This window comes from Vespa velutina, chromosome 6 (assembly GCF_912470025.1).
Source record: "Vespa velutina chromosome 6, iVesVel2.1, whole genome shotgun sequence".
In the NCBI taxonomy this organism is placed as follows: domain Eukaryota; kingdom Metazoa; phylum Arthropoda; class Insecta; order Hymenoptera; family Vespidae; genus Vespa; species Vespa velutina.
In genome coordinates, this window is record NC_062193.1 from 8,581,888 (window position 1) to 8,601,672 (window position 19,785).

General features: G+C 32.9%; 4 protein-coding genes across 12 annotated transcripts in view; 2 read left to right on the top strand and 2 right to left on the bottom strand.

The window, feature by feature from the left end:
• The window catches only part of LOC124949968 (POU domain, class 3, transcription factor 2-like), a 54,128-nt gene extending 42,688 nt beyond the window's left edge, over positions 1-11,440 (bottom strand). For 3 of the 4 annotated variants that reach the window (XM_047495921.1, XM_047495922.1, XM_047495924.1), the window contains exons 1-2: positions 3,430-3,674; positions 20-120 (exon numbers count right to left, since the gene is read on the bottom strand). The gene's annotated coding sequence lies outside the window, so the exon portion shown is untranslated. Of the gene's footprint in view, positions 1-19; positions 121-3,429; positions 6,036-6,123; positions 6,255-6,323; positions 6,535-6,812 lie in introns of those variants that run through there. The other variant, XR_007101235.1, reaches the window with a different exon arrangement.
• On the top strand, positions 4,016-6,312 carry LOC124949969. The gene is made up of 3 exons (XM_047495925.1): positions 4,016-4,265; positions 4,339-4,347; positions 4,558-6,312. Exons 1-3 carry the CDS (start codon positions 4,263-4,265, stop codon positions 4,999-5,001), a joined length of 456 nt encoding a protein of 151 aa, XP_047351881.1. The 5' UTR covers positions 4,016-4,262; the 3' UTR covers positions 5,002-6,312.
• LOC124949964 lies at positions 7,470-12,088 on the top strand. 2 transcript variants are annotated; one of them, XM_047495910.1, is made up of 12 exons: positions 7,470-7,626; positions 7,840-8,158; positions 8,253-8,422; positions 8,510-8,727; positions 8,834-9,188; positions 9,252-9,458; positions 9,541-9,660; positions 9,741-9,974; positions 10,033-10,216; positions 10,304-10,503; positions 10,578-11,011; positions 11,093-12,088. In XM_047495910.1, the coding sequence occupies exons 1-12, from the start codon at positions 7,497-7,499 to the stop codon at positions 11,717-11,719; spliced, it is 3,198 nt and encodes a 1,065-aa protein (XP_047351866.1). In that variant the 5' UTR covers positions 7,470-7,496; the 3' UTR covers positions 11,720-12,088. The 2 variants fall into 2 exon arrangements, with proteins under 2 accessions (XP_047351866.1, XP_047351867.1); XM_047495911.1 differs by having other exon boundaries at positions 10,048-10,216.
• Positions 12,089-13,382: 1,294 nt separating this feature from the next.
• LOC124949965 lies at positions 13,383-19,598 on the bottom strand. Of its 5 annotated transcripts, none has more exons than XM_047495916.1 (8): positions 19,402-19,598; positions 18,842-19,112; positions 17,463-17,998; positions 16,678-16,957; positions 15,972-16,577; positions 15,288-15,529; positions 14,972-15,190; positions 13,383-14,904 (listed from the first exon to the last, which is right to left on the bottom strand). In XM_047495916.1, exons 3-8 carry the CDS (start codon positions 17,638-17,640, stop codon positions 14,441-14,443), a joined length of 1,989 nt encoding a protein of 662 aa, XP_047351872.1. In that variant the 5' UTR covers positions 17,641-17,998; positions 18,842-19,112; positions 19,402-19,598; the 3' UTR covers positions 13,383-14,440. The 5 variants fall into 5 exon arrangements, with proteins under 5 accessions (XP_047351872.1, XP_047351873.1, XP_047351869.1 ...); XM_047495917.1 differs by having other exon boundaries at positions 18,842-19,103; positions 19,388-19,598; XM_047495913.1 differs by having other exon boundaries at positions 19,388-19,598.
• Between the last annotated feature and the right edge of the window lie 187 nt (positions 19,599-19,785).

Consider the following 19,785-nt stretch of genomic DNA (forward strand, 5'->3'; position numbering starts at 1 on the left):
GATATTTTGGTATCTTTACCTTTTTGTTAAAATCGTGCTCGATCCAAAGGAAAGGTTGAACGATGATGGCCGTTGATCGATCGTCCGAACAAAATATCCATTCTACGTTATCGACTCACGCTGAAATTCAAAACATATATAATATTATTTTTCGATTATAAAATATTAAAATGAAAAAAGTCCTAGGATCATGAATAAATCCTACAGAATTGTAAGTTCTATAATTATCGATTATAATTTCTATTATAATTTCTCATGAATGAAAGAATAACGAACAATAAAGAATTACGAATATAAAGAATAATACATAAAATAATGCTCATTTACAAATCAAATATTTCTCGTACGAGTTACGAATCGTTTAATGATGTTTCGCATATAAACGTACGTGTAAATATAATGTACATTAGATGTACATTGAACAGTACACGAACATACATATGTATGTATGTAAAATGAAAGAAAGGGAAATACAAATCGTTTCTTTTGAGCCAAAAACGTTGGCATCGGTAAGCTGGTGCTTGTTCCTGAATCATTTCGAAGGATGTTGCATCGTAGCTTAGACATTTTTCCGTTCCGCTCTCCCCATCTCCCATCCAACCCTTACCAGCTATAAAACGCATTTGAGTTTATGTTTGGCACCACGAGAAAGGCGGAAGTTTCTTCTTCTTCCTTCTCTTCTCCATCTTCTTCTTCTTCTTCTTGTCGTTTGAATATAATTACGTTCGTATATCGGCCAAAATGCCAATCAATAGCAAAAACGAGTAACGATAAGAAAGAAATATTTTATTTTCAATATTATAGATAAGTACATATATCGTGTACGAATTATAGATAATAAGATTAAGGAAAGAATGTTCAATTTAATCATGTTTATAATAAATATTTGTTGATATACATACGTATATTATATAGAACGTTATGTTATGTTAAAAGTAGCACGTATATTATTTCATTAACTTTAAAATATTAAAGAATAAAATATAAAAGAAAGAAAGAAAGAAGGAAAAAAAGGAAGGAAGAAAAAAAGAAAGAAAAATTCGCATCAAGTCAAGAATGATATTCCATTGGGATCGAATCGATCGTTCTAGAATGGTCGCCTAGATAAATCAGGATAAAACGGGGATAAACGGAGTGGAAAGTGTCTTGACAACGCACACCCCTGTGTATGTGTATGTGTATATGTATATGTATGTGTATATGTATATGTATATGTATATGTATGTGACTCTCTCTCTCTCTCTCTCTCTCTCTCTCTTTCTATAATCGTCGGGATATTCCTAGCCTATTTATGCACGACGACGACGACGACGACGACGACGATGACGAATAAAACTCGTTCGAGCACGAAAGCAACCCCCTTAAAATTCTCGTTCTTCGTGAAAACTCGAAATCTATATCTATTTGCCAAGAAGAATTTATAAAGAAGAAACATATTGAAACGGATATATATATATATATATATATATATATATATATATATATATATATGTATGGATACGTAAAATCAATTTGTTTCTCGTCGGTTTCCTTCGTCCTTTTTTTCTCCTTTTTCCTATCATTTTTTTTTCTCTCCCTTCGTTTCTTTCCTTTTTCCAAAAGAGTCACGACAACGACAAGAAAACCAAGAGTATCTATTCTAATCTATTAACGATACGGGTATTTCCAGTTTTCGATCAGCGAGAATAGCGAGCTTGTAAATGTTGCTGCTAGGCAGGATTATAAACGCTTAGCATGACCTGGCCGCGATAAATGAATTATCGATGGACATACGAAGTAGTACCTATTTACGGACTATATCACCTGAACACGTATACATCTATATCAACGATTTGCGTTCAATCATTTGATTCAGATGATTCATTTCTTTTCACTGTCGTATCCATATCGTATCCAAGGATATATATGTTAATAAAGCATTTTACACAACACACACACACATATATATATATATGTATACATATATATATATATATGCCAAGTGATCGAAGAAAAACAATTGCGTTTTGCTAGGAAATTATGTATACACTTTAAACGCGATACACACTAATGACACCAAATATATACGATTGTTACTGTTAATTTTTTTTATTTTATTGTTACTGTTGTTGTTTCTTTATCTTTTTTATATTCATTTATTCATCTGTCTTTATATCTTTCTTTCTTCTTTTTTTTTTTTTTTTTTTTTTTTTTTTTTTTTAATTTCTTTCCCCCTCCTTTTTTTCTCTGTTTTCTTTCTTTTTCCTTCATTGTTGTCATCCGTCACTGGCCTCGGCATTGTTTTCATATCGTACGTTCATATGTACGATTGCACGGAAACGAGGCTTATGTTTACACTACCACACATTCCTATCAATCATGACGTAATCTTCGTGTTGTATTTTTACCTTAAATACTATTCCTAACGAAATGCGTAATTACATACGTCAAACAACCGGTATTACATTCGTATCGCTATTACAACACGCTTATTATTATTATTATTATTATTTTTATTTTGATTATTATTATGGCCGTTACTACACTACTACTCCTACTACTACTACTACTACTACTATTATTATTATTATTATTATTATTATTATTATTATTATTACTATCACGACTTTTTCTCTATGTATATATTTCTCTTTGTTTATTGACATTTATATGAAATGCTATATAAAGTGATATAATCGTACGTAAGAGTATACATTACGAATCCGATATCGATTTATCTATTTATCGAGATGTACGAATATTAACTGAGATCGCTGATTTTAAAACAAAACAAAACAAAGAAAAAAAAAGAAAAAAAAGAAAAGGAAAGAAAAAATGCCGAAGATAAAAGATTCGAACGTAAGATGATTCTTCGATGAGAACGAAGTAGATTTGTTCGATGGTCAAACGAAAGTAAAGAAATGAATGGAGAAATAAAGTAAGATACAACAGTTGGTTGTCACAAAGTATTATAACCACGTTCACCATCGAACTCACCTTACGTTGCAAGCTGCCACACCTTCGTGTTCGAAAACACGATTCGTACTTCTGATTCTCACTTCTCTCTTTCTCTTTCTTCATTTTAAAATATTTTTATTCGAGCTAATATACTTTACTTTCGAATGGTATCGCTGTCGTTGCGAAAAATTCGAACGATGCAAGTCACAGATCACAGAAAAAACAAAGCACCGGATGTTGCTTGGATATCTCATGCAGAGAGAGAGAGAGAGAGAGAGAGAGAGAGAGAGAGAGAGAGAGAGAGAGAGAGAGAGAGAAAGAGAGATATAGACACGTTTCGAGACGCGAGCCATTCTCTGAGTACACGCGCGCGCGCTCCAACGCAAGAGGGATGGAGATAGGAATGGCGGGGAAGAAGAGGAAGGGCATAAAAACAATGCGATCATAATGGTTACATTCTCGCAAGAATAAGAGAGAAATTTTCTTCCTTACCTTGTCCATGAAATTTTTACCATCACCGAAAATAAAACAACGGACAAACGTAATTCCATCGCACTTCTCTTTCTATCACGAGATTGTCTCCTGATAGTTCCCGGGACACGATTATTACGTATGTTCTCGAGTGTTTACGAGCTCGAAAGCCAATACAGAAACAACGCGCGACGTAAACGAAACGAAATAGATGACGATAACGATGATTCTTTAGCGTCAACCAAAGTATCACTCGATGTACCGCAAAACGAGAAAGCGCCATCTATTGGACGACTAGTAATTCCCTTATACCGAATACCATATGGTATTCGAATATTATATACAATACTTCCTCCAATTAGAGAACAGTTCTTATTTACGCGCGTTGATTTGAATTTTCTAATACGTATCGTCGTAAAGTTCATATCTCGTTCGTAGATTTTTTAATCTTTATATATATATATATATATATATATATCAAAATTGTTTTTAATTATTTTAAAAATGAGATTGCGAGAATTATGTGATTATATAAACGATAGATATTATCGTGAACGAAACGCTATCAATTTCTTCTTTATCGTTTACCTTGAAATAAATGGCGTCGCTAGTAGCAAATGCATATATGTATTATAGTTATATATATATTTTTGAATTGATCATGGTGTCGTCATCTTACAATACTACTTTGACTTTTGACATATGTGCCTCTCTTTGTTTGATAGAGTTGTAACTTTTAAAAAACTATATTGAACGGTAACGACAAGAGGTTATGATAGATAAGAACATACGATAAATTTTATCGAGAATTTCCTCGACTCGTTAAGATTAGTCCACTAAAGTAAAAACGTAGTATGGTCAGTTTTTTAAGAACGAACCTTTAAGTCGAGTTCCTTTTTCGTTATTGTTATTGTTCTTTTTTTTTTCCAGTTTCAACACGTGAGTAATAATTTATACTTCTTTCGTTAATTCAATGAGAATATTCTACGACGTATATATGTACGGTTTATAATTTTCATATTAGCATGTTGACATGGAATGCTATTTATGTTCGATATTACATTTATAATTTATAATGATTATTATTTTTCGTTTTTTTTTTTCTTTTGTTCTCCCTTTTTATCAAAGTCTCATTCAAATTATTTGCAGACGATGTCTTGGTTTTTTGGCAAAAAGAAACATCAGAAGGAATCACCAGTTGAATCGACTGAAGATCTTACATCTACTAGCATAGAAAATGAATTTGTAAATATTGAAAGACAAATGTATCCTGTACCTCCAAATTCTCAGGATGGAATACCTTATCCTGGTGGTGGCCTATATCCACTTATAAATGACGCTTCAACTTATCCTACACTACCTACAAATTCAACTAAACAAAATCAGCAAGGGGATATGCAACATTATTTAAGTGGAGTACCATTCAAATTATGTAAACAGTTGGAGAGTAATATGAATGATTTTGAGATTGATAGGTTACGTGCAAATGAAATTTTATCTTTTATCCAAAGAATAGAGGAGCAAAATTTAGATTATGATTTTTCACATGAAAAGAGTGTCATTACGGAAATGAATAGCACTAATGATGAGTAATCAATAAATGTTATCTAAATATTTATAGGCAAAAAGCGATTTTGTTTTCTAAATATATAAAACAGATAAAATATCGTTTATCTATTATTACATATGTTATAATGAATTTTGATATTTCAATATTGTTTAGAGAATACACGTTAACTTAAAAGTAATTGCTTTACCTATTTTTTTTTTTTCTTTTGTATATTTATTGCTTATATGTAATTATGATGTAATACTTTGTGAATTTGGAATAGATAAATTTCCAGGTATATGGCTCTATTAAATATAATTAAAATAGTTTTAGTTAGTGACAATGTATATCTTAGGAAATGTTGACAGAAAAAGTATTAACATATTAATCATATGTTTAAACCATATTTCTGCTGCCAAGCTTGCAATGTATAATGATACTTATATTTCCTTACGTGCTCAGGAAGAAACTTGTAGGCAGATACATGACACAAACTGTGCACAAGGACATATTCTTGATATTTAATAGTTATATAAACAGCATGTGTGTCATTGTAAATATTGTTTACAAGTTGTATATTTATCATTGTTGATGATGATTAAATGCCATTACTTAATGTAATCAAATACATATAAAATATTAAAAAATTATTTTAAAATAAACTATTAGCTTGTTGCAAAGAATTTAATTATTAACCGTAATATTAGATAAAAAGGAATATTTTGAGAAAAGTGTTAAGTATTAACATTTTAACATTTAACTTACTGCAGTCATAAAACTTTTTTAGAAATAAATATTATACATACATATTTACACATATTACTTTTTTGTAGTTTGATATTAATTATTTGCGAGTGTACTAAAAAATGTAATAAAAGAATTACAAATCCTTATTCACAATTCTGGCATTCCTATAAAATTCTATATATAACAAAATTACTAACATTTATTGTTATTTATCAATATTATTGCAATTATAATTATAAATATAAATTATAAATTAAAAACCATATCAAGAATCATTATAATGATGACAAGTATAAAAAATGGCAACCAATTTTTGAGAAAACCATAAAAACTGTAATAATAAAAATAGTTTATTAAAATTTATGAATTGAATAATATCTATTACTATTATTAATGGTATTTAAATATTTAATACTCACTTTACATATTTTCCTTTTACCAAAATAAAAGCTGCTAGTTTTACCATGTTCCAGTTTGTAGAATTATCATAAGCCATTAAGTTTAAAGCTTTTGCAACATGTGAGTGACAATTATCGAAGAATAAATTATGCTAAAAAATCGATTAAATGTAATTTGATAATAAACAATAAAGGAGACTGATGAATTTAAATTTATTTACCATCCTGGTTTTATAAATTTCACTGGCCTCTGATACGGCCATATCCCATCCTTGCACACCACCTTTCGCTTTTGTATATTGAAGTTGCCAATATTTAATGGGTTTACCAAATGCCATATGATCTTCAGCTACATGATAAGGACCAGCAAAATCCCTGATTACACCAGTCGATGTGCAAATTCCCATATGACCAATAAATGGTATTAAATAACTGTGTAATTAAAGTCATAAGAAATAATTTTTTTTTTTTTCAAATGCAACAAACACTTAATTAGATGTGACTAATGTATTATGATTATTATTATTGCATAATCATAAAAAATATTGTATTGAATTTATTATTCACCTTATTCATTTCATTCAACATCAATAGATATTGTAATCGATTAAGAATAGAGAACAATGATATATTAAAGATTACATTGTAATAGAAAATTAAATGTTTAATATAAATATTGAAGGTTAAGTTTCTATCGTAAGACAACTCACGTTATAATAGGCAATGGAGTCCAAACAATGCAAAAGGGAAATCTCTGCCTTTCTGGATTTATAGTGAGATCCATTTCTGGCGAGCTTGGGGTGGATTCGGATATTACATTCGTCAACAAATCAGGATTCATTATAGTTTACTACGACCTGACGTTTAAACGACGTAAGCCAGCCATGAATCCTCGCGCGGTATATTCAATACTAAAGTTAAATTCTTTTAGATCACAATAAAAGTTGAAGGATGTTTATCTGTTAGCTGGATTGTACGGTTGGATTTTTTTCTTTTTTTTTTTTTTTTTTTTTTTTTTTTTTTTTTTTTTTTTCTCAATATATCAAGTTTATCATTTCTACTTTACGAAAATGAATACAGATATTATATACAGATATAGATTCTACGTTATCGCATGTCACCTATCTCTCTTTGTGAAGAATAAATTCATTAATGTTTCTTTTACTCGTTAGATAAATATCAAAGTTCATAATTCTTACATAAGTGAAATCGATTTTCAATGAAAGAACGTTTCTAATCAATGTTCATCCATCCCGGCGCTTATTTCGACATTAATGTTCTTTATATACATATTTGATATCTAACTTGTTACGTAGGGCTATATACCATTATGTTATACTGACGATAAAACTGCTAGAGAAGAGTATGTTAGTCGCACAGAAGATGCCGTAAAAATGCTTTATACCCTAATAGGACAGTACGTAACAGAATTGCGAGCTAACGAAATTATATGCAATCATGTTGGGTTTCTTGCCGAGCAGAACGTTTCTTTCCGTTGGACGAATATGTATCAGGCTCGATATGGTAAGTATTAAATTTATTTTATTACAATTTATTAAGTCCTCGAAGAATGCAAATTTTTGTACGAATTTTAAAAGATCATTCGCGCGCGTAAACGAAACCCCGGGAAATTCGAATAGAAATGTTTGACGAGAAGCAAATTTTATCGATCGTTCTCTTTGATATTCTCCTTTTTGTTTTCTTTCCTTTTTCTTTTTTTTTTCTCTCTAATTAAAGTGACAATCATCATATTCTGCTGGTTCACCGTGATTTACGGTAACGTTGTGAGGAATGAGGATATTTGTGGAACACACAATGGCAGGCGTTTATATCTTGAATTAGGCGAAAAGGGTATTCTTTATGCTAAAAATGTATCCTTTATAAAAAATGCACCTAGACAACAGACATCAAGAATTTATGCGACAAATAGTTCCCATGATCAATGCAGTCTCGAATTAGTAACCTGTCCGTCATGCGTTATAATAGTTACATTCAAGAATATTGCATTGTCGCATCATTGCGGCGATGGTGGTGTTATGATGGATAATCCATGCAGGTATAGAGATGATATTTAAACGTTTTCATTGATTATCCTTTTTATTTTCTTTTTCAACGACAAACCTTTCTCTATGCCAACGAATGATCCACAGATGTGATTACGTTTGGATTTCCGAGCCACCATATGAAGACGTTTCAGGTACACCTTACTGCGGTTTATATTCACCTATCATGTACAGATCGAGTACCAGAACGCTATCTATTACTTTGCTCTACAGTCAATCGCATAAGCATGCTTTTACCCTGGAATATACGGCCGAAAGTAAGGATCTGTAAAAGTAATCTGTCCTATTATAAAATAATATCTTCGTTAAAGAGATCTAATATATATTTCTTTTTTCACCCCTAGGAAACAGGCTACACCTTAAAGGAACGGAAATGATGACATCAGTTACGAAAGGTCTGAATAGTACAGGTGGAGGTATTCTTACGTCACCATTTTTTCCGGCTCGATATCCACGAGATTTAGGTTTGGAATACCTAATAACATGTCCCTCCGAAGCTCCATCATGTCGGGTCAGATTGTTGTTCAGCGATTTCCAATTAGCTACGGTTTCTATCATGGAAGTACGTAGAGTACTTCCTATGTACTAAGTATTTTTCGTTGGACATTGAAATTGTTCGATCTTAAAGTTGCGTGTTTTTTTTTTTTTTATATTTCATGTGTCCGTAGTTTTACGATTGGAACGGTCAACGACTTGATGTCAGCAGTGGTGCAAGATTTCGTCCACCGGTGATAGTAAGTTCCGGACCCTCTCTTTTGATAAGATTCTACGCTAATGGTGGTACTGGCCTGGGATACAAAGCCTTTTATTCCTTCGTTATCGGTCATCTTTACGACAAGTCAATTCATCCTATAACAGATTGTGGAGGATACGTGGAAAATTTGGGTGGGGCTATCACTATGATGGACATGGTAGGTCAAGGTGTAAAAACTTACGATTGCGTGTGGCTTATCAGACCACCTAAGAATTTTCTTCACATGAAGACTCATATGTATTTAAAAGTGGTTACCTTCGCAGACATGGGTAAGACATTTGAAATCTAATCTGATTTATTCTAATATTGAGAAGAAAAAAATTACTTGACAGCTGGAAACACGGAATTGACTATAAAGCAAGGACCAACATCAGCTCTTTTACCTTTGGAAGTTTTAAGACATCCTGTGAGCCAATTACAACCACTTAGACACAGAGAACACATCGCTCCTGTTACCAGTGGATTTCACGTGAGCCTTCGTGGTACTTTTGGTTCTACATCGCATCTAGCTATAGCTTACACAGCCTTCAGTTACATGGGTATGTTTATTTCGGTTTCTCGAATACGAAGGAAACGAAAAAAAGGAAGGAGATAAATATCGATTGATTTTATAATAAATAGATTGCTTCACGGGCTCCGACTTTCTGTGTCAAAATCACAGATGCATACCGAGCCAACTTAATTGTGACGGATTCGATCATTGCGGAGACAACAGTGACGAACCGGCTACATGTTACAGAGGTAACGTCGACTCTAGTTAGATCCGGTTATATCTTTTGAACTAATACCAATTTGTTCCAAATATAATCGTTTGCCTATAGATTGGGACGTTGAACCACAGGATAGAAAATGGCACACGAATAAAGCGAATTATTATTTCCCAAAGATCGATCGTTACCCTGATTTAAAAACAGCTACATTGGTCTTCGTTGCGAGTAGCCTTGGCTTGATAGTTCTGATATCGGCCCTTATTATATTATTATACAGAATGGGTGCCAGAGCTAGACAACAGAGAGAACTACAATCACGTTTACAGACTATCAGTGAGCTCCTAGGTACGTGTTTGATAATTACCACGGAAACATAGATTATCATTTATGTTACTTCGAGCAGTCTTTGACATTACAGACGGAGCAAGGATCGATGAAATCTCAGTGACGGATGATCCACCGGTTTACGAAGCACCACCTGGATACGACGAAGTTGTCAAGTTGAGCTTAGAATCCGACGGTAATAGACGAAAGAAGAGAAGCTTCAGTTGCGAGCCACGAAGTAGAAATTCGCCAAGTCGATGTTCGTGAGTTTGTCGTCGTCTTTTTGAGTTCGTTCTTGTCTTGCCTGACATTTCACGTTTAACGTCTCATTTCTTACGTTTATATTCGAGACACGAGCAAGAGCCACAGTCATCCATGTATCTAGTAGTAGAGGGAGCCAGTACAAGTCGTTGTAATCAAACAATGACCTCTACTACGAGGAATCCAAAGGTTCCCGAGAGTCCACCACCACCGTACGTTACTCCTCCGGGATCAATCGGGAGAAGTCTTAATATTTCAGAGATACCTTCTTCTTCTTCTACTGGATCGGGTAAGCTATATATTAAAAGTTAACAAATTGAAAAGCTGATTGAACGAATTAATGATTAAATAATGGATATATAGGAGAAATTGAGATTATTGGAAGAAAAAGATGTCGCCGTGCCTGGTTACGAAAAAGTTGTGACTTCTCTCGATCCCAGCCATCTAATAACGAGAATGAAATAACACAGATGAAAAATCCTTCTTCATCGCTCGACGCTGAAGTCCTCGGTGCGTATCTCCAGGACTACATTGCTTCGTGTCCGAGCTGCGCGACCGATTACTCTGCTCCACAGCCGAACAGCTCTCAGAATGCATCGATCGACATCAACGGAGACTCGCAGGAGACAGGAGAAGGCGTAGGAACAGACGAAGACAAGGACCGTCAAGTCGATGTCGTCGATAATTCGCAAAGTGGATGTGCTTGCGAGGGTGCCTGTGGATGTGCCAACAATCAGTCAGTTTTAATCAATGAAATAACGATCAAGCAGAACGAAGAAGAACTCGAAGTTCCAATGGTGAATTGATTTATTCTTTTTCCCTATCTATTCGTACGAAAAAAATTTTCATTTTCTCATCGAAGAATAATTTCCTTTTAGAACGAAGAATTCGAACAAACGGCGGATGAGTCAGGCATGAATAGAAATAAGGAAGAAGAATTATCCCATAAAAATGCTATTATCAGACTTCTTGGTAGCAGCTGTTCGAGGCATAGCAGATCATCGTCCATAAGTAATGTAAACACGACAAGTTCAACTCCTTGCGGTACATTAGGAAGATCCTTTAGAAAAGTGTCCGTATGTTCGCGTGACAGTTATGCAACTAAGATTTCCACCATCAGCGTCTGCAACAGTTGCGAGAAACTTCACGACGAGTTTCAATTCATATCCGAGGCAGCAAGCGTTATTGGGGCTACCAATCCAAGCACTATGGCTAATACACCTAGTAGCACACCGAAAATCATTAATCTTCAACGTAGACGAGCCAGAAGATACTCAAGCTGTGATCTCGATAGTTTTTATGAGAGTATCAAATTCTTGGATTCTTACCTTGCACATAGAGGAAAGTCTAATCAAGGTCGTAGACAATCGACCGTTGCTGTTATGCTTTTCGGTACTCCTGAACATTCTGGAAGACGTCTAACTCGCATTTCCAGATCGGCCGAAGGAACGATACGAACTCATACTCGCATCTGTCGTTCTAACGACGATACTTTGTTCAATTAATCTTCCTAGAAATTATTTGAAGAATTTTTTTCCTTTCTCTATTCTATATAGATGACAAAAAAATTTGCAGGTTTTATCAAGATATTATAGATTATTACGAAAAAAAAAAAAGAAAAAAAAAAAAAAAAAAAAAAAAAAAAAAAAAAAAAAAAAAAAAGAAATGCCTCTATAAAATTTAATATGAAATAATTATTAAACATATACACAATCTCAAGGAGATTAATTAACTAATGTCTTGTTCATCAAATTAAATTAAATCATTTCGTATATTCATTTATTTTTGTTAAATCGATCGAAATGTAAACGATTATCATGATTTGTGATAATAATGAGCATCAAGAAAAATAAAGAAAGTAAGAAATGCCGGAATAATCGTTCAAACATATTATTGATCTTTTCTTCATACAATTTTTCTTCTTGTTTATTTTCTTATATGTATAGGCATTGTTTATAATTAGATCGTACGTAAGCGCAAATCTTTTTGTACAAAAAGAAATTGCTCGATATCCGGCATATTTTGATTCTGATTTTTGTGAGATTTGCGCCGTAAGATCGACTCAAATTTATTTAAACGTTTGAATGCCACACAACGCGATCACGTTATTTACATTTCATGACGTCAAAAAGTGCTAGAAGATCGTGTTGCGCAATTGAATCTATCAAAATGCGTTGAAGATTTTATCAATGATCTCTGACATTTAAACGATTAATCATTAGCTTTACTGCTCTTTTAAATAAATTCTTTCATCTCGTCACTTTGCAGGCACACGATAATATTTTAATGAATTTTACTTATCGATCCACACTTTTTGCCATTATTACAGAATGAATTTTTAAACGTATTTATATAACATGCATTCAGGCCAGGTGTATGCAAAGCTTAATTATTGATTGTAATAAAAAAAATATATATATATGTATATATGTATATAATATATACATGTATGTACATATTTCGATATATACATAATATAAGGATGTACATTGTATGGATAATATATCCTTCGTCCTAATATATGTAAAATATTTCTCTTTTCGGACATGGACGTAATAAATTGTTAATTATGTACAATTTCTATATGTATCTATAGATTTACTTATATCTATTCATCTCTCTCTCTATATATATATATATATAGATCATTTGAAACGTAGAAAAAACTTTTATTAAGTATACAGTCATACTATTTATAGTCTATCGATCAGCGCGAATAAAAGATACGATCGTTCATTTTGCGTTCATAAAAATTGGAAGGAATTATTAAAATTAAATTCGTTTAACGTTAAATAATAGAATGAAGAATAATTTCAAAAAAAAAAAAAAAAAAAAAAAAAAAAAAAAAATAGAAAAATTCACCTATAGATACATAAAAGTACTGCTTCGTTTAATAAACCCTTTGTACAATTCATTGTTCAAAATTGGCACTTTTATATATAATACGTATTTAATCACAGCTCAACAGCTAGCTCAAAGAGAACGTGATATGTAGAAACTCAACTAGCTCAATGAGATGTGATATGTAGAATCATACAAAAAGCTTTATACTTTTCAAATGGAAACTGCGTTATAACTTATACAATGTAAGCATACAGAAATATACAATCTCGCGCTCTCATACATACGTTAAGACACACGTCCTTTATATTAATTTCCTTTTTTTTCTTTTTGCTTTTTTTTTATTTTTTTTTTTTTTTTGTTTTGTTTTTTTTTTCTATTAAGATATGTAGCATATTAAGATAGCGTATTCACGATACAAAGCTTTTTTAAATTATTAATTATTCACGTCAATTTATCGGTGACGCTATCGGTCTATGACAATATTGATACTGCGTAATAACGTTATCAAAGTTTCCGACAAAAAGATATATTATTAGAAACAAGAAAAGAGATAGGAAAGAATCAATTTATCATTCAACGACTAAGTTGCATTTTATGAAAAGTAAATAATCTAATATTCATCGAAGACGAAAAAAAAATAATTAATTAGTGATCATTTTGAAGATATTAGTCCTGAAAATATATTTAATTCGAAAAATTTTCCATATATCATAAGATATATCACGTTTCTTTTATCTATATCGCATAGCCATTAGAATATTATCAATCGATTGATACTATTTAAATAGATTTTATAAGCTTCGTTTCAGGGGAGAATAGAAAGGAGGACTATCGAAAAAAGAAATAAATTAAGACCTCGTCGAATTTCGAACTTGGCAAGTGTCGATGATATTCTAGCATTAGTTTCACGATTATCATCTATTAAGCCTTATGATTGTTTTATTTGTCTTCTTTAAGTAATTTAAATCATTCATGCGATTTGACTTGTATTCGGACTCCATTCGATTCTATAATATCATATTTCGTTGTATTGGCGAGTCATAAAGTAACTTGAAAATTATTGGTTTTTTTTTCTTTTTTTTTTTTTAAGTATTTTGCAAACATATTGAACATACATTTTCCTTAATTGCCATGCGATAATTTTGGTTAATAATATCTATGACCTCCGTACATTCCTGAGCCTTTTACGTAACTGTTACGTTAACGTTTACTAACGCTTCTAAATATTGAAAATTTGATTAAAATGGCGCACACACACACACATACATACACACACATATATATATATATATATATGTATGTATGTATGTATGTATATATGTACATATGTGCATATGTGCATGTACAAGATTAGAAAAAAATTACAATCGAAATCTTTGATGCTACTTGACGCAATAGCAATATTGTTTCATACCATGATTCAAACACTTGGCACTCGTAGCATAAGGATTAATCCTGCTCACGTTATGATCCGACACGGTATAACTAGCGTTGCTATTATATCGTACGGTGAACTCAAATTTACCATTTCCTGGGGTCACCTGAATCATACAGAAATATTCTATGCTCGTTGAATTTTTATCATTAAAATGTAACATCTGGTCGGCCCGATATATTTTCTTCAGTTGCAGTTTCGCGCACAATCTTTTACCCTTCTTATCCTTATAATCCTTCACGATATTTTCTATATGATTTAAGAAACTGTTCACACCACCGATCACGATTTTATCATTTGTACTAGCTGTTCTAAAAGCTGTACAGGCACACCAATGAGGTGCGATTGAAGCATCTTGACACGATCTTTCTCTTGGGATTGGCTCGAACAGACTGTTACAGCTTGGACAACCTAAAGCGGAAGAGATTACATTTTGATCTTGACAATAGTTTTAATAGATTTGACATTTTTCAGATACCTGGAGAAACATCGGCATCTCCACCAGCTGTTAATAAAATATCCCTGAATGTTTCGTAGAGATCAAACGGAGAAGTCAGACGATTTTCATTTAATTTCAGAGCCTGATAAGCATCCGGATTTTCATTACGGAACCAATCTGGTAACCATATATAGATGAAAGGTAATCTTTCCTCGTACCAACCAACGAATGTCTCTCTGATGTTACCCCAACGCATGCCTAAACACAAAAAATATATTCTACTCTACTACACTTCGATCGAAATAATTTTCTGAAACTTAATCGATTCGATTAGACGAAGAATTTATGTAGATACCGTGATCACTCAAAAACACGATCATCGTGTCGTTAAGAACCCCTTCCTCTTTGAGAATTTGCAATTTTCGAAACATTTGGGAATCCATTAAGGATGGTCCATTCACGTTCTCATGGCTTATTGAATTAGTCCAAAAAAATCCAAAATACGGTACGTTCACGAACGTTTGAGCAAAATCCATAGCGTAATTAAAGATCCTATCGAAGCTCGTTTCAGGGCCAGTGCAATACTTGAGATTAAATCTGAGATTGTAAAAGTGAAAATAATCAAGTCATAAGTATAAATTATTTTTCCAGACTTTCTTCATATCTTTAATAAAAACCCCATCGATTAACACTAATTAACACTATGCCGTCCGGCGACACCAGAGTGGTGTGTGCATAGTATCGCTCAGTGGCCGGTGACAGCACTTTAGTATCTTTTGCATTCTGTTGATGTTTTTGTTTAGACAACAATGAGTTACATACTTCAACAAGTTTTTTGTTTTTATAAGTACTTGTGCAACAAGCCAAATAATTCGAATTAGCGCTGCCGGCGCCAAGCGAATAAATTTTTATGAGACGTGCGGACGACAGTGTTAATATCATTTATATTACATATACGTATATATATATATATATATATATACACCCACACAAATACACTTATATACGTATACTTATATACATACATAAGAATAATTACCTGTTCTTAGATTTAAGAAGCTTTTCGCTTGCCAGCATGTAAGGCCGTAGATAATAGTCCGTTGGTGGTTGCACGAAACCTACTTTTAGATAGTTAAATGTGTTCAAAATGGTCTCGTCCTCGCCGTATGCCGTGATGTATCCTGCATTGCGGAAATTATACCAGAGAAAAGGACAACGATCGAGTTTATAAGCTTCCGAAGGTTTACATCTCGAGTATGCCTGTTCTTGATTCTGACCGGTTAAAATTGCCATCAAGTTTGGAAAAGTATTGTCGCCCATTTTGTTGTATCCCTTCAAGCCGATCCAACCGGTCTCACGAAGATACTTTTCGGTCTTTGGCATACTTCTTTGAAAGTTTAATCGGCTTACACTGTCGATACCAAGAACGAGAATACTGAGTTTTCTCGGGAGACCATATGTCACGTTGTTATTCGTCCCGTTCTCCAAACGATCGTAGACCTTACGTGGATTCAAAATGGCATGGACGTTTTCATATATCGTTTGTTTCTTTTTCTTCTTCGATTTAATTTGACAATTCACCAAAACAACTTCCACGTCGTCTGGTATCGTTGCTTGCGTTTTCAAACTTTCACATTGTTTCACTCTACGTCGAATTGATCGTACGAATATATTAATAATAAACATATCTATTCGATCTGTTTCTTTGACTGAAATTGACTGAATCTAACTCAAACATTACTTACGTTATCGTCGAATCAAATTTGTGCTTTCTTGGATTATCAAAGTTCGGTCTAATTACAGGCGACCAACAACAAAACATATTTTTATGAGCAGCCATGAATTTTGAATCGAGGAGAAGGATGATGGTATCGTTTTCCCCTTTTGATATTCGCGTGTAAAGGTTTCCTTTAAAACATTCCTCGAACTTTTCCCTTTTTACAAACTTTACGATCGATGGATCTAATGCGTCAATCGATAACATATGACACTTCGAATTCCATACGAGAAAACCGTCCATCGTACCTGAAAATCGTACTCTTTTAAAGAAATATTTTCTTTTCTTATATTTCTCACCCTTCTTTTCTCCCTCTCTCTCTCTCTCTCTCTCTCTCTCTCTCTCTCTCTCTCTCTCTCTCTCTCTTTTCCATTTCTTTTTCACTTTTACAAAATAGAGAAAAAAGAAAAGAAAAAGGAAAGAAAAGAAACGTCCGATTTCTGTCCAAGAAATGATATCTTATTTATATCTCAATTATTTCATATATCTTACGAACGATTATATATCTTATCATGGTTTCATCAATTTTTTTTTTTTTTAAGGAGAACGTAATTGTATTTATCTTCAACATTTGTAATGTAGTATACCAAAGTCAGATATTATTTGGTCCAAAGTGATTATATCATGGTTTCATCAATTTTTTTTTTTTTTTTTAAGGAGAATGTAATTTAATTTATCTTCAACATACGTAATTTACTATACCAAAAGTCAGATATTATTTGGTCCAAAGTGATTATTCATTTATGAACTCACCGTTAGTATCGTTGTAGAATCTGTAGGACGGATATTGGAAATTCGTATAGACGATGTTTTCTTCGGAAACAAAAAATAATGTCACAATGACAAGACACGGAAGAAGGAGTAAAACTATACCAGGTCTTCGACAAAAGCATTCCGCGAAGCGCGACCACTTTGCCTTGCGCGTCATCATGCTAAGATCGCGCTTCTGTCACTGAACAATCAGATGTCCTTTGAATTGTGTTCACACTCCCACTTGTTCTTCCAATTGGAAGCTATCGCCGGTGGTATCGGTGGTGGTACTGGCATTTCCAAACCCTTAACTCTTAAAATTTCCCTTTCCCTTTGTTCCACCACGTTCTCTTTTCTTTCAAATCTTTGATCTTCGCACGAACGTTCATTATCTTGGATCCCCTCATATCTCCCATGTCTTCTTTCTTCCCAAGGCAAACCAATCATTGAGCGATACTCTTCGACGATGACTACTTTCTGTATAGAATCTTTATCCTCTAGCTTTTTCTTCGAACTTAATGAACGTCTCTTAGGATAATCTACTTGTACAATAAAAATATATTCAACTTTATTTATAATTAAACTTAATTATATCAACGATATCGTACGATATTTCATTATTGAAAATTAATTCTTTTTTCTCGATATGATTATCTTTCTATCATAATCTTTGCGTTATCCTCAAATAAAGTCGATAAAAATAAGGCACTATTTGAAATCGTATTAAGGGAATAATAAGATTCCGGAAAGGAATGAAACGATAACAAGCCGTTATCTACGAGTTTTTTTCTGTTTTTTTTTGATACCTCGTAAAGTCAATTCAAAAGCCAGTGATGTACCAGATATACATGTACTAATATAAAAATATTTTTCTACGATGCGACGAAATGGAGAAACTTTGTAAACGTTAGTGTATAAACGAGAAGAACGTAATAAAGAAAAACAAAAAAAAAAAATACGTTTGAAATCGTGTTCGTAAGGGCCCAAACAATGAAGGTTAAAACGTCATCTACTCTTCTTAAAGTGGCCATGTGTTACATTGATTGCATAAATGAACGGACGGAATCGTCTTGTCGCTATTGAGATAAGGACAAACGATTTTGTTTTTTACTCTCTTCTTTGGTTAAACGAAAGTCATTCACGAAGTATACATCCATTTAATTCATTCATTCGTACGTAGATATATCATAGCTTGATGGGTAATTATCTAACCATTAAACATTAAATCTATGTACTCGATAAAAAAGTAATTACTATTCGTTTATACGAATATGCCTAGTTGTTTTTAACCTTTTGATAATATAAATAAATAATATGATTATCTACCCTTTCATATGTGCCTAAAGTGTATAAACGTGTACTCTCAAAAGTTACCAACTTACCCCACATTCACTATATTCTATTATACATGAAGAAATAATATTCTGAATAAATGTCGAAGAGAGAAAAAGATGGAATTCCCATGTGACATCGATTTCTCCAGATGATCTCATTAATCTCTCAAGTTATCGAAAGTCTACTGTCACCGGTGCCACCATCATCATCACCACCACCACCACGAACAGTTACTCGTTGAAAGAGGTGAATTGATAACACTCTCACTACGCGTTATACGATACCGTTTAAGAATTGATCAATCATGCCCTATAACATCTATTATAACATAACGAGATCTAAGAAAATGATGAATATTTTTTTGTCACTTCCCATTCCAATAGATTAACTCAAAATTCTCTTTTCCTTATATATACATATATATATGTGTGTGTGTGTGTGTGTGTGCTTATGTGTATGTATATATATATATATATATATATATATATATATGTTTATATATGTGTATACATATACATATGCATATATATAAAAGAATGATATATATGGACAGGTAGATATTTTTTTAGAGTTATGAGTATTACGAATATTACGATTATTGACGAACAGAGAAACTCGTTGATGAAAAGAAAATTGAAAAAGAAATTGAGAAAAAATTGACGAGACACGAGTCGAAAGGATATGAACGAAAATTAGCAACAACAATGGCAAGAAGTTACGACAACGAAGTTCAGTTGTCGACTGACGACTAAATGTGCGCGAGAACGTCGACGTACTCGCTAGAAGCCGACGTCGTCGTCGACATTGCTGTTTCGATACTGCGCCGGTCGATATTCGCGCGAGGATGCCGATCCAACCACCCCGTTTTCTTTTCTTCTTCGTTGCATTCCTAAGCAATAAATACGATCGTTGAGAAATTTTTCAACACACTATTATATCCCATTAATACAATTATCTCGATGATCAATATTTGTTTAAATCATTCCATATG